This window comes from Sylvia atricapilla, chromosome 28 (assembly GCF_009819655.1).
Source record: "Sylvia atricapilla isolate bSylAtr1 chromosome 28, bSylAtr1.pri, whole genome shotgun sequence".
Classification (NCBI taxonomy): domain Eukaryota; kingdom Metazoa; phylum Chordata; class Aves; order Passeriformes; family Sylviidae; genus Sylvia; species Sylvia atricapilla.
The window spans coordinates 4,172,719-4,186,380 of record NC_089167.1 but is presented as its reverse complement, the minus strand read 5'-3'; the positions used below and the strand labels follow the sequence as shown (position 1 = coordinate 4,186,380).

The 13,662-nt window shown below is 51.2% G+C and overlaps 2 protein-coding genes across 7 annotated transcripts in view; both read left to right on the top strand.

Annotated features, from left to right (window-relative positions):
- The window catches only part of LGI3 (leucine rich repeat LGI family member 3), a 228,735-nt gene that overhangs the window by 66,424 nt on the left and 148,649 nt on the right, over positions 1–13,662 (top strand).
- BIN3 (bridging integrator 3) overlaps positions 1–13,662 on the top strand; it is a 41,641-nt gene that overhangs the window by 8,177 nt on the left and 19,802 nt on the right. For 3 of the 6 annotated variants that reach the window (XM_066337255.1, XM_066337257.1, XM_066337256.1), the window contains 3 exons: positions 2,644–2,692; positions 10,204–10,244; positions 10,858–10,919. In XM_066337255.1, the coding sequence (XP_066193352.1) occupies positions 2,644–2,692; positions 10,204–10,244; positions 10,858–10,919 (152 nt within the window). Of the gene's footprint in view, positions 1–2,643; positions 2,693–7,161; positions 8,791–9,192; positions 9,467–10,203; positions 10,245–10,857; positions 10,920–13,662 lie in introns of those variants that run through there. The other 3 variants (XM_066337258.1, XM_066337259.1, XM_066337260.1) reach the window with 3 other exon arrangements.

Sequence of the window (13,662 nt, the reverse complement as noted above, 5' to 3'; positions counted from 1 at the left end):
TTTCTTTCCTGCTCATCCATCTTTCCCCCTCCCAACCCTCCCAGAGAATCATATTAAAAGGCAGTGATTTCGAAACCAGGAAAATTATGTAAAATTGTAAAATAGAACAAAAAAAAACCCAACCCCAATAATTGTAGAACAGACCTGACTTGCACAGGGTTATTTTTTAGAGGTTTTACTGAGACAGACATAATTACCAAGTGGCATCACGATGCTGATAGAGATATTTACTGCTGCATGGGGGATTTGCAGCGCTCCACCGACTTCCCTTTGTTTCTGGGAGTAAAAAAAGGGGATTTTTGGGGTTCCTTGCCTTCCGTGGTGGGGTGAGGATGGGGAATGGGATGGGACAGGCCGCCCTGTGCTCCCTCTGCCTTCCCTTCCCAGCTCTGATACCCAGCCAATGGTGATTCCTGGCTTTTCCTACCCCACATCCCTCCTGTTACCGAAACTCCCTGGATTTAACCATTTCTCCAGTGGACAGCACCACTTTGGGATGTTCTCTGTACCCCCCAGAGGGGTAGGTTGTGCACAGGTAGTGCTTTAATCACCTTTTAAATTATCCTTTCCCACTAGGAACCAGCCTGGCTCCAGCTCCGTGCTTGTTCCCACTCTGCCAGAGAGTGGCAAACTGGTTTTAACTGGGATAACACTTTACCCCCGCTCTGAACTCCCCCCGAGTAAAATCCTCTTTTTTTTTTATCCTTTCACCACCAAGTTGATGCCATCACTTCCAAAAACATCAAGTGACAGCACCTGGCTGTGGATGGCAGGCAGGAGGCGCCTCATTTTGGTTTATATTTGTCCCACGGAGGAAAACACAACGGCAAAAAATCCATATATTTTTGTTTTCTTCCTGTAAGGCACCACACGCCCAGTTATTGACGGGGAAATTACACAGCACAGTGGTGTTTGTTTGTAAAAGAAGGGTGATTCACGCTGCCACAGGAGCTGGAAAGGGTTAAACCCAAAATTACCCCGGTCCCCGGCAGAGGACCATAAACAGGAAGTTCTCCCGAAAAAAAAAATTAAATTTAAACCTGGTGACTCAGGTTGGCTCCAGAGCTGCTCAGGGAAGGTCACAGGGGGTGCAGCCCTGGATTATTCCCGGTGGGTAATTACAGCCTTGCTTTGAAAACAGCGGGAAAAGTGGGAAGAGCGAGGTTTGGAGTTTGGATAATCCACGTTTTTTGCTTCATCCCGCCCGTTCTTCCATTGCAAACTCTTTCTCCTGTTGCACACAGTCGGATTTTACAGCAGGTTTCATTCATAAAAATATTTCCTGGGGGTCCAGGTGTTGGATGGAGCAGTGCTGGGGCCTTGGAAGTGGAGCTGGTGGGAAGCAAATGGAAAACCAGCAGTGGGAAAAGCCAGACTGGGAGGCAGTGACCAACACAGTCCCTAAATCCATGGTTTTATCTCTAGGTTTGTGTAGCAGCAGGAGAATTTGGATGCTCCCCCAAATTCTCAGGAGAGGACTCAGACTTTCCCAGGAGCTCCTGGAGCAGATTTGGAATGGGATGGAATGGGATGAAGCTGTAGGTGAAACATCTCTGGCAAAAAAACACTTTAATGTCATTATGACCTCAATTTTTTCCATTTATGTAAAGCACCACAACCCAGAAAACACTGGGAGATTTTGGCTGAGTTGCTCTAACCAAGCAGCACCTCTTTAACTTAATTAAATCCATTGACAGCAGCAGTTGAATTCCTGGATTTTCATTATACTGATAGGTGAAAGAAATCCAATTATTTTTAGGCCGCCTGCGTGGCTGCTCCCAGCTGACCCAGCCACCCTTACATATGTTGTGTAATTTATTTAGAGTACTCTTCACATTCAGGTAACCCAGATTTTCCTGGGAATTAGGGATTTTAAGAATGAAGCTGTGCTGGCAGGTGAGCTGCTCCTCCAGCTGTTTGAGCAGAGGAATCCTTTGAAGCAGCTCACAGCTCCAGACACTGGGTTGTTACTTTTTTTTTTTTTAATATCCTCTTTCTAAATATTTACACGCTTTATTTTGTTGGTGGTGTTTTGGGGTTTTTTTTTTAGCATTATTTTATCCTCCCTGGCAGATCTGGTTTTAAACAGAGCGGGTTCTTCAGCTGCTTGTGGAGCATCCTTGCCTTGGTTTGGGTGGAGGGAGGATGTGTGGGAAGGAAGGAAGGAAGCAGTGGCTCAGGAGAATCAAAGGGACCCGCAAGGACCATCCAGTCCAGCTCCAGGCCCTGCACAGACACCCCAAAATCCTGTCCCTGGGGGTGTTGTCCAAACCCTCCTGGAGCTCTGGCAGCCTCGGGGCTGTGCCCATTCCTTGGAGAGCTGTCCCAGTGTTTATTCCAGCCTTTGAGGGAAGAGTCTTTCCCTAAAATCCAACCTGACCCTCGCGTGGTGCCGCTCCAGCCGTTCCCTGGGTCCTGTCACAGAGCAGAGATCTGCCCCTCGGGAGGAAGTTGTGGAATGCTGAGAGGTCTCCCCGCAGCCTCTCCCACCCTTTCCCACCCTCTGGGGAGTTCACAGTGCCTGGAGTGAGGAGCTGCCACCCCGGGACAACCCCCTGCCACCCCCAAACCCACCCCCGGCCCCTCGGCATCATCGCCGCTCACACGTTCCCTTCTCATTCCCTTCTCCTCTCTCTTTTCCAGGATCCCGTTCAAGATCGGGCAGCCCAAGAAACAGATTGTACCCAAGACAGTGAGTAAACCAGTTCCCCCTTTTTAGCTCCAGCCTTGGATCATGTGGCTGATGAGTCAAGCCGGCACTTTGACTCGTCCCATTTTGCAGCGTGTGGGAGGGAGCTGGAGCAGCAGAACCTGTTGCCGCGTGTGACCAGCGCTCGGCTCCTCGTGCGAGGAGCGAGGGGGAGCCCCATCCAGGGAGAATATTTTGGTTTGGGAGGGGTGTGAGTGTGTGTGTGTGGGGTAGGGGAAAAGAGCTCTCTTGGTCTGGCACAGTTTTCCTCGGAGATGGCTGAACGGGTTTGCTTCCTTCCTTCCTTCCTTCCTTCTTTCAGCAATGGCTTGTTTGTTCATCCTTTCGGAGCAGATGGAGGAGGAGGAGTGGTTCAGATCGCTGAATATAACTGTTTCCAAAGAAAGGCTTATAAGCTGAGATGCTTAGTGCTCGGGCGTGAATTAATTTGTGCTGCACAGCATTTGCTTTAAAAGCAAATTAAAAAAGCATTTTGTATTCCCGTGGATTTGAGGCTCCTACCCCAAGTGCTGCTGCTTGCAGCTGGCTGTGGTATTTTCCCTTCTTAAGCAGCTTGGCTTTGCATTTGTCCCGTGCCAGAAAACCCCCCAAAAAAGCTGTGGAACCTCCCAGGAGCTGGCCCTGAAAACTCACCTGAACACCTGCTCTAAAAAGTGAGCCCTGAGAGGCAGAGTGGGGCAGAGCTTGTCCCTCTAACGGTGTTGGTGACCTAATCCCTTGCACAGACTGACATCCCTGATCCTTCCTCTCCGGGACACTCAGCTAATTCCGCAGGATGCGTGGGCACCCGCCTTTGTGGGGCAGTTTCTCCTTGGGACATGACATTTTCCCTGGAGGCAGAGGGCTAATCCCACCACTCCCTTCAAGGCTTGATTGTCATGTTTTATTTTAAAGGATTTGGTGGTTGTCTGCTGCCGTGGAGCAGCAATTTTCTGTAACAGCTCCAAACTGTCAGTACAGAATTTCAGCCAGGCAAGCGACGAAGACAAGGACTGGTAAAATTCCTCTGTGGTTTTTCCGTGTTTTCAGCTGCCGTTTTCCAGAGGCTGCTGATCCACCAGCAAGGTGCTGCTGCCTGTGATCCCTCAGGTGAGGCAGCCCAGCCTCAGCTCATCACACCTCTCCCAGCTCGTGTCAGGAGCCCCCACATTCCTTGCTCCACCACATTTTGCCTTTCCCAGTGTTCCCAACGCCGATGTCAGTCCAGGCTGGGGCAAGAACCAACTGCTCTGCAGCTCTGGGTGCCTTGGACAGCTCTGCTGGGCATCTCCAGCCCACCCCTTCTCACATCCCAGTTGAATATATTACATTTCCTTGCTGGTTTCCCTCCTGTTATGCTGCATTTGCTGTCGAGAGACGTTTTTCTCCCCTAAAATCAACCATCCCTGAGCTCAGGCTCCCTGCAGATGAGCGGTGGCACCTTTGAGATCTTCCCTTCCCCGGAGCTGCTGGAATGTGCTGTTCTGAAGCAGTTGGCAGCCTTTGCTTATATATACATGTGTGTGTATTAAATAGAACAGCTCAGAATATCCGGCAGGCAGAGGTTCATTCAGCACCCAGAGCCTTTCCAGCCCTTTTCCTTTTCCTTCCTTCCTTCCTCAGCTCCCCAGGAACAAGATTTTGTGTCAACAAAGCTGGAAACTGATTTCTGAAAGGCTTCCACTTGCCCTGGGATGATGATAATGATAATGATGATGGTGGTGGTGTTGCTCTCCAGGCACCAGATACAGGGGGAGCAGAAAACAGGAAGCCCGAAACCTTTGGAACTTTGAAGAGTGCAGCTCTTCAAAGCAGAACAAACGGCAGGAAACCACGGATATCCCCCGGGATCAGGCATTCCAGGCCGTGGTGTGGAAGGGATGGGGCTGCTTTGAGCTGCAGGCCCCCAAATTTACCTCCCAGTTGCGGGCTGAGACGCTCCATCTGTGCAGGCGTTGGGGAACAGCAGCAGCAGCCAAGGGCTGGGATATTCCAGATGTTGGGCTCCAGAGCCCACTGCAGGAAGTGGGAAGGTGTGGCATCTCCAGGGCTACATCCCAAGCCCATCGGAAGGGAAGTGGTTGTGGGTAGAGGATCTCCCACTCACAGAGACCGGACCACAAAAGAGGATGATGAGGGGGATGGATAAAAAAAAAAAAAAAGCAGCATTTGTTAGGATGTAACTTTGGCTCTCCGTGAGGCCTGGGACTGGAGCTGGGAGAGGGGGGTGGCTTTGCTGAGAGGCTCAGCGAGCCAGAGAGGCTTTTTTGTTGTCTCGATGCTGGGGCTGGTGTCAGATCTAGGCCAGGAGTAAGTCCTGAAAAGCAATTTGCCTGGGCTGCCGAGGAATTAGTCATGACTCCCTGTGCCCACTCGCTTGTGATCCTTTGGAGAAGGGCACGGTGTCAGCCACAGTTTAGCTCTTGAGGGAGAAGGAAACCCCGGTAGAAAATATCAGCTGGTGAACTGAGGTGATCTCCCCCTCCCCAGACATGGCTGTGCTTTGTTTCCACCTTAACCTGGGCAAATCCAATTCCAGACAGCATAATCTCTCCCCTCCTCTTGCCTGAAAAGAGCAGCTGTCACCGGGCTCTGGGAGCCGGGTGGGAGGATCTAATGCTCAGAGAAGGGACCTGCTGTCAGCGGGGCCACGGGCCCACAGCCCAATTAAACTAATACCCAGTGATAGGAGTTAAACCTGTTAGAATTATATCTCTCCATGTTTATTGCTCAGCCACGAAGCCTCTTATGGCAGAGATGTTCTTCCCTCCCTCGGGACAGCTCGGCTCCCAGCAGAGGCTGCGCTGCCATCGGAGCTGTCTCGTCTCCCCAGCTCTCCTGCAGCTGCAGCTGAAGTTCACCTGTGTCCCCCTGGGGTTGTTCCCTGCCCTTCACTGGGGCTGGGATGATCCAAGCAGGCAGGGAGCCGGGGAGCAGGGCCAGCCCTGCGCTGCCGCGGGGCGCTGGGGATGGGGCCAGCGAGGTTTTATCCCGGCTCTCCCTCCCTGCTTCCCTCCTTCCCTGCTCCCCCTGGCCTGGGCTGACTCAGACCGCTCGCCCTCCTCCTCCTCCTCGCTGGCCTGAGTCAGCTTGGCAGGGAGTGGAGACCTGAGCTGCCAAACCTCCCTTCCTTGACTCATCCCAGCAGCTCTGCCTTCCCCAGGGATGTCGGACGGAGGAGCTCCGTGAGCAGCAGGATTCCACTGCGGCTGTGGCCGTCAGCACCTTTCCATTGGGCTCCACCAGCGAGCTGGAAATCCCAAAACAATGGAGGAAATGCCGTGGGGATGGCGGGGTCAATTCAAGTGGTGCCACTTAAATCATTTTGCTCATTTTCACTCTCTCCCTGTAACCTTTTCTGGCCAAACTGATCTCTGCGCTTGGGAGGTGCCTCCTTTTTTTCCCTTTGCCACTTTTCTGGGAAGCTTTCTTGCAGGATGGGGGTGTGGAGATCTTGCTGGGTGGAGTCTGTGACATCCCAGATCCACCTGCACTCTGCAGCTCTGGCTCAGAACATTCACCCATAGGACTTACCTTGAAATTCTTGATGGGATGGCAAAAGCTCAGCAGAAATTCCATCTTAGAACAGAATTCATGGCCTAATTCTGTGGGTGTCTTTTTTTTTTTTTTTTTTTTTTTTTTTTTTTTTTTTTTTTTTTGGCTAGGAGGGAGAAGGAAACACACACTTCCCTTTTTCCCAAGATCCACAAAGAGGCTGAGACCACTGGAAGATGCAGAAATCAGTTCATCTTCCTCCTTCAGGAAAACACATGAACCCCAGGGGGATAGGAAAGCTCTTGACAGTCCCTTATTTCCATCTCTTTGTAGTGTTGGCTTCAATCTTGCTCCACTGCATCATCACCATGGCGGTGGTTGTAGGGACATCCACGGATGGCAGGGAGAAGGAGCTCTGAGATATCCCAGAAACACGTGGTTTATTGCAGGGGTCTGGGTAAAGAGGGGCTGATTTCAGCCCCCAGCCTCGGCTGGAGGGGAGCCCCAAAGAGAGAGGGACAGAGAGGGGGGATGAGGGGAGGGAGGTGACAAAGCTCAGAGGGGTGAGAGAGGTGAGAAGAGTGCCGGGGTCAGGGCAGGAGGAGAGAGGGAGGGAGAAGGAGCAGAGAGGAAAGAGAGGAAAAAGGGGAGAGAAGAGAAGAGGTGAAGAGGTAAGCGGTAAGAGGGCGAGGACCTTGTTCCAACACATCACATCTCCTTTTGTGTTGAATATTCTACTTTACAGTGACCAACCAGCACAAGATACAAAACCTACAAACTTTGCCTGCAGTCTCTGAGAACTACTGAATTACCATCTCATCCTATATTCTAAACTCTAAAGATACTCTTCTTATCCACTCTTTCCTCGATGCCTTGGCAGGGTGGAGAGGAGCTGCATTCTTGGGTCCTTTTGGTTTTTGTCCTTCAACCCATCTCCAGTTAATCCCCGTCCTCCTGCCTGCCGACATCCCAAAGCTGCCCTTCATTTCTATTTCACTCACACATTTTATATCTCCAGTATTTCTCACCAAACAATCATATCCATAGGCCCTTCCTGCCCCATCTTTCCCAACAGGGGTGATGATGATCCTGCCCTTCAAGCAGGGGGGATCTGATCACAGGTGGGAGGCCCAGTGTTTGCAAACAACAACAAAAAAAGAACTAGGTGAAGGAGAGAACGTTGTTTTATTTCAAAGCTTTCCAGAGCTTGTCGCTCGTGATGTAGATTTAAATAAAAAGCCCGAGACGAGCGATTTTTGCATTACCCAGCCCCTGTGCCTGGAAGAAAAAAAAAAAAAAAAAAAAGGTTCAATACAGAGAGCACGGTTTGATTTGGAGTTTTCAGAAAGAGGCTGCGGAGCAGTGGGATTATTTTAATAATACGGAAACTTCCCTTCAGGATATTGTAATTTTCTTGCCTGTACTTCTTGTTCTCGTTACTCTTAACGTGATAATCCTCTCCACAGCCTCTGTCGGCTGCATGTGACCATGGATAGCTACTGGGAGTGGGAATTACTGTGTGCTCTGCAAAACGTTCCCAGCTTGTCCTCCTTGCAGGGCTCTGCCTGTGACTCTGCTGGGTGGGAGCACGTGAGAGCAGCTTTTCCCTCTGCAGAGCTCCTGGGAGCTGTTTTTGTGGGATAGCCGGGCTCCAGCCAGGGCTGGGAGGCTCCGTGAGCTCGCAGACTGTGGGGACTGGGAGCCAGTTGCTGCCTGTGGGCGTGAAAAATAAGAGCAATCCATGGGCAGCTGTCTCTGAGATGGGGCTGGGGATGTGAGTCAGGCTGGGCAGCTGAAGTGTCTCTGTGTGGAGTCACCTCCATCTCGTGTGGCTCCTGATCTGGCCCTGGGGTGGGGGTTTTGTGGGAGCTCACGAGGTTTGGGGGTTCACAGCAGCCCGAGGGTCACAGCGTGGGGAGGTTTTGCCTTGATGGAATGAGTCCTAAAATTCCACAATGGTTTGGCTGGGAAGGGAGCTTTAAATTCATCTTGCTCCACCCCCTGCCATGGAGGAAAGGAGCACCTTTCACTATCCCAGGTTGCTCCAACCTGGCCTTGGGCATTTCCAGGGATCCAGGGACAGCCACAGCTTCCCTGGAAATTCCATCCCAGCCCCTCATCACCCTCACGGGGAGGAATTCCTTCCCAAAATCCCATCTAACCCTGTCCTCTGGCAGCAGAAAGCCATTCCCTGTGTCATGTCCTTCCATCCCTTGTCCCCAGTCCCTCTTCACCTCTCCTGGAGCCCCTTTAGGCCCTGGAAGCTGCTCCATATCTGTTCAGCGATGATGCCTTTTGCTTATGGCGCAGAAATGGGCGAATCTGACAGCAAAAAAGGCACAGAAACCCCGAATATTTGCAGGTATTCTGCAGCCAAACCCTCCAGCTTTTGGAGGAATTGGTTGCTGAGCAGATCCTCCTAAACACGGAGAGAGAATGATAAGGGAATGACACCCCCAGCCTTTCAAAGTGGGGGGGAACATATTTTTTGAGTCGTGCCCGACCCTGTGTGGTTTGCAACCAAAACAATTCACACCTAAGGCCTATAAATAGAGTGTAATACTCCCTGGGTATTTTAGCAGCCGGAACAGGCCCGGGGATGGAGGGTGAGTTTTTACTATGTGCTGGTTACCTGACCTGCAGGGCGCCAGCTGCCGCGGATTTCTGTGGCTCCCCGAACGCCAGGCACAAGTCGTGTGAGCTGCCCCCACACTGCTCCGTGTCTGTTCTCTCCAAAGCCCAATTTTAGCAGCACGAAAAGGGAGCTGGAGCTCCGGGGAGGGTTTTTTGGAGCCGGGGGGAAACGGGGGGAGAGAGCCCAGCTCGCATCTCCCGGATGGTGGGAGCGGATGGTGCGGACAGCTGGGCGCTGGGATGGGGCTGGAATGTGGCTGGTCACTGCCTGAGCTCAGATCAGGCTGCTGGAGTTCAAGTGCAGCCCAAAAAGATGTTGAAAAAAGGAGATTTTAAGAAAACCGAGCTCCATCTTTAATCCCACCCCCCGCAAGCTTTTTACAGCGATTCCGCTTGAAAAGCAAACGTCCCCGTTAAACGTTGTGGTGCTGCATCAAGCCTGGGATTGAAATCCCAGGGCCAGCAGGAGGAATTGGAACAAACCTTTGGATCCTTCTAGTTCTGGCTGCTCCCAGCACTCCGCATTTCCTTAATAGCACAGGAGCTTGACAACACAACTGAACCCAGCGCTGATCCCATGACAACAAACGCGCACGGATTTACTCTTGGCTGGTCAATTGAAATCCATTTGCTTCTCTGGTTGACGAGGTGTGGAATGAATGTTTTAAGTGTGTTAAAACAGTCAGCATGGAAAGAAAGTTCCTTAAAATATCTCCTATCACTGGAGGTTTGCTGCCAGCTAGCAAGTAGGAGGGAGCAGGCACTGAGGTAGCATCGGGAGAAGGCTGGGCTGGAGCTCTGAGCTCGGAGCACAGGGTTCCCCTCCCTTTTGGAGGAGTCACAGTTCGCTGGGATTGTGCTCCAGCCCAGGGATTTCATGGGAAGGAGCTGTTGTAGGGGTAAGGAGTGTATGGAGGGGGTGAATAATGCAGAGATGGAAGGGCTCACTGGTGGTTTGGGGGGAATTCCATCATCCTGTTGAGGGTGAGGAAGGAGGAAACAGCCAGACCCACCTCGGGGTCCTTAATGGGGCTGGAGGAGAAGCAGCTCCCCTCAGTTCTGGGGAGAGAACAGGAGCTTGTCCCCCAGCACTGAGCCATGCTAGGATGTGACCTTCCTGCTTTTACAGCATTCCCATTTATCCCATCAGCTCCCAATCCATGTGATGGAGCACATTCTTGGCTCAAGCTGAACATGTTTGGTGCTGGCTCCAAGAGTCTGCAGCTCAATAACCCAAAGACTTCCTTTACTTTTGAGGTGTAACTCCCATTAAAGCTGCAGCTTGTGCTGGGCTCAGCTTGGCATTTCCCAGGGACAGCATTCCCTGCACACTCCAGGCTGCCCTGCAGTCCCCTGGAGCTGATTTCCATCTCTTCTTTCCACAGGTGGAGAGAGACTTTGAAAGGGAATATGGGAAGCTGCAGCAGTGAGTATCAACCACACTGGTCGGACAGGACCAGCCACTTCGCTCCTCTCACTGCATCTTCCCAGGGAATTTTAGCCAGGGATGCTCTTCCCAGTGAGCAAATCCCTCACTGCCCTGTAATTTCCAGTTCTTTAGGGTTTCTTTGAGTGTTCAAAGGTGTCCCTCAGAAGTATTTGCAGTGGGGTTGCACATTCTGGCAGCTTTAGGGGAGGAAAAAAAAAAAAAGTGCAAAATTGCCAGAAAACTGCGGTGTCCCCAAAGAGCCCAGCACCTCAGAGGACCAGGAGTGGCTTTGCCATCCTGCCTGTGTCACAGGAGCTCACAGGGATCATCTGGAAGCATTTGGCTTTACCATTTGTGCTAAGTGTGAGAACTTTCAGGAAATATGTGAACTATGAATAAGAGATCACCAACTTGAAAAGGTTAAAAACCATCTGAAAACAACCCGAAAGGGTTGAGCTGCACTGAACTTCATCGAGCCTTGCCTGGATATTTTTAACTCCCACCAGAAGCCAGCATATTCAGCCCGTAAATGATTTGTTGCACGTATGATACACTTGGGTTCCTTTCTTTCCAAGATTCCGACTTTGCCTTCTTTCTCCCCATCTTTCAGATTGGAAGATCAGACCAAAAAACTTCAGAAGGATATGAAGAAAAGCACAGATGCAGATTTGGGTAAGTGACTGGAGGATACATAGACTGTGAACTTGGCCACAGAGAGATGAAGTGACTTTTCTCGAGATCACATGAGTAATGTGTGACAAGTCTGGAAAACAAATCCAGAGCTCAGTCCCACTCAGTTTGCTTAGTTACAAGGCCATCTGCGAGAGGGCTGCGAGCAGCAGCTCAGCCCAGGGAACACAGGGAGTGCTGCGGGCTCAGTCCCTGTCTCCTCAGCTCTGTGGCCTTGGACAAGTCCCTTTCTTTTCTCTGCCTCAATTTCTGCCACTGAAAAAACCCCAGGAGTTGTTATTCCAGGTTTCAGATTATCCGGCAGGAGCAGCTCCAGTTGAGCCTATTGTGGCAGTGGTGCTTTTTCACCTCCTTCATTCCTTTCAGCTCCCTCTCTGGAGCCCCAGGAAGGTGGGATGGGTCCGGGGGGTCTGCAGGGCACAGCTGGACACAGCTGGCTGTGTTTCCCGTGGGAAATGCTGATCTGGCAGCTCTCCTTCAGGAATAACCCAGCTCATTCCCTCAGTGGCTGCTTGTTTTGGCTTCCCCTGGTGGCAGTGGGCGATGGAGGAAGCAATAAACAGCTCTGGCTGCACGTTTGGGGTGACATCTGCCCTCGCAGGTGTCCTGTGCCATGTCCCAGCTCCCTTCACATCCCTCTGGTCAGAATCTGCCGTGCCCAGAGAGAGATCTCGTGGAGGGGGACTGGATTTGCTGGATCCTGGTTACTGAGCAGAGCAAGGAACCTGCAGCAAAGAGCTGTTCCAAACCCAGATGGTTTTTCCCAGCGTGTGGTTTGGAGCAGTCCCTGCTTGGCCCCCACAGCTCCGGAGCCAAGGCAGAGGCACCAGCACAAACAGGTGTGGGCTGCACTGGGCCAGCTCTCATCCCCTGGGATCGGGCTCACAGCAGGGCAGGCCAGTGGGAAGGAGGCAAATTTGGGGCTTTCCATCATCCAGCCTCTCACCTCTGTGTGTGTGTGGATATTGCCTGACACAAACGCAGACAGAGGCTCTTCCCGTGCTCTCCCACCCTTCCCAGCTTAGGGAGAGGTGTGGGAAAAGCATCAGACACCCAGGACGCTTTTCCAGGGTGAAAACTGCCCTTTCCAAGGACTCTGGTCATTGTCAGGGATCCTTGGTAAGTTTTTCCTTGTTAAGGATTCCCCTCCCCTCCCTTGCAGTGGGCGTTGTTTATATGGAGCATTTCAAGTCCCGGAGGAGCTGTGGGAGGACTTTCTTTTTCCGTTCTGTTACATGGCAGAGTCACAAATGAGCCTTGGCCAGAGCCAGGAAGATCTGATTTCTCATTTAAAGGCTTGAAATGATGAGTGGAGGGAGAGGTACTGCACACAGCCTGCTGAGGGAGGGCTGAAGGAAAAGGAGGTGGATCAGATCAATCCTTAAGGATTGAGGGTGGCTCTCCTCACCTGGCAGTGCCCATTCCCAACATCCAGCCCCCAAATCCAGGGAGGATGGCAGCGTTTTGTCCTCCTGTCTCATTTCTCCAGGCTCAGGGGGTTGGTTCTTCCCTGCCTGCAAACACTCCCTGGCAAAGTGAGACTGGTGGCTCGAGTCTCCACCTTCTTCCCAAAAAGCTCCGCTCAGAAGGAGAGATTCCTGTGCATGGAAATATCCCAGCGAGGCTGTTCCACTGCCCTGCCAGCAAACAGGGGATGGGGTGTTAGCAGCACTCCCTGTCCTGTGGCTGGAGATCACTCACCCCCTTCCCCACCCTCTTTCCAAACAAAACAGCATCTTAAGGAGCAGGAGGATGTTCTTTAAGTGGAGGTAAAAGCTCTCCTTTGGAATGAGGTGCAGGTAACCCACAGGATTCCCAGTTTGCTCTCTGGCTGTTTGTGGACTCTAAAATCTGAAATGCCTTTAATTGGAGCTACATCTCATGTGTTTAATGAGCAAAAGAACAGTGCAGACCCTCCTGAAGGCCACCCTGAGAGACAGGCAATCCTTTCTCCTCTTCCTCCTCCTCCTTCCCCTTCACTCTCCTCCCTGCCCTGGGACTCTCACACCCCACTTTTTCAGCTCTCTACAGGTGATGTCAGTGATGCAGAGGAAATTCCTGACCCAAATTCCCGCTGGACATGTCCAACCCCCCCAGTTACCAACCTCCCAGCGTGACCCTGCCATTTCCCCCCTCCAGTTCCCTTCCTGTGAAGGAAGAACTTCATTTTCCTTCCAGCCGAAGGAGTTCTGCCGTTCTTAACTCCGTCCCGTTCTGGCACAAATCCCTCCTCAGATGTGGTCACACATATGGATTATATCCCATCTGTTTAAAGGTTTAAAAGCCTAAAGCCTTAGTGTTTGGATAATAGCTGGATACGGTAGCTTTGTTATTCCGGAGTGAGAGGCTCGTTCTGCACTGAGCTCCCCGGCTCTGCAGCCTCTGAGCTCTCTCTGTTATAATTGTGTGTAACCTTTAAATCAGAATGGTTAACCCCTTGATTTATGATCTTAAGCCCCATTATTCAGATGATTTTAACTTTTAATATCTAAAGGGAGTCTTTTCCAAAGCTCCTCCATAGCACGGCTCAAGCATCTGGCTTTGTGATCTCCAACTGGAATAACTTCCAGCACTGAGGAAAAAGAACTTTTTCTTTTTTTTTTAGTACCTCTGGCTTTTTTTTTTTTTTAGTCTATTTTATCCCTGTTTATATTTATGCTTTCCTTTTTATTAGTCTTTTTTTCCATTCTGTACCTTCCCTAATTTCTCCCTCGTTTGTGTAGTG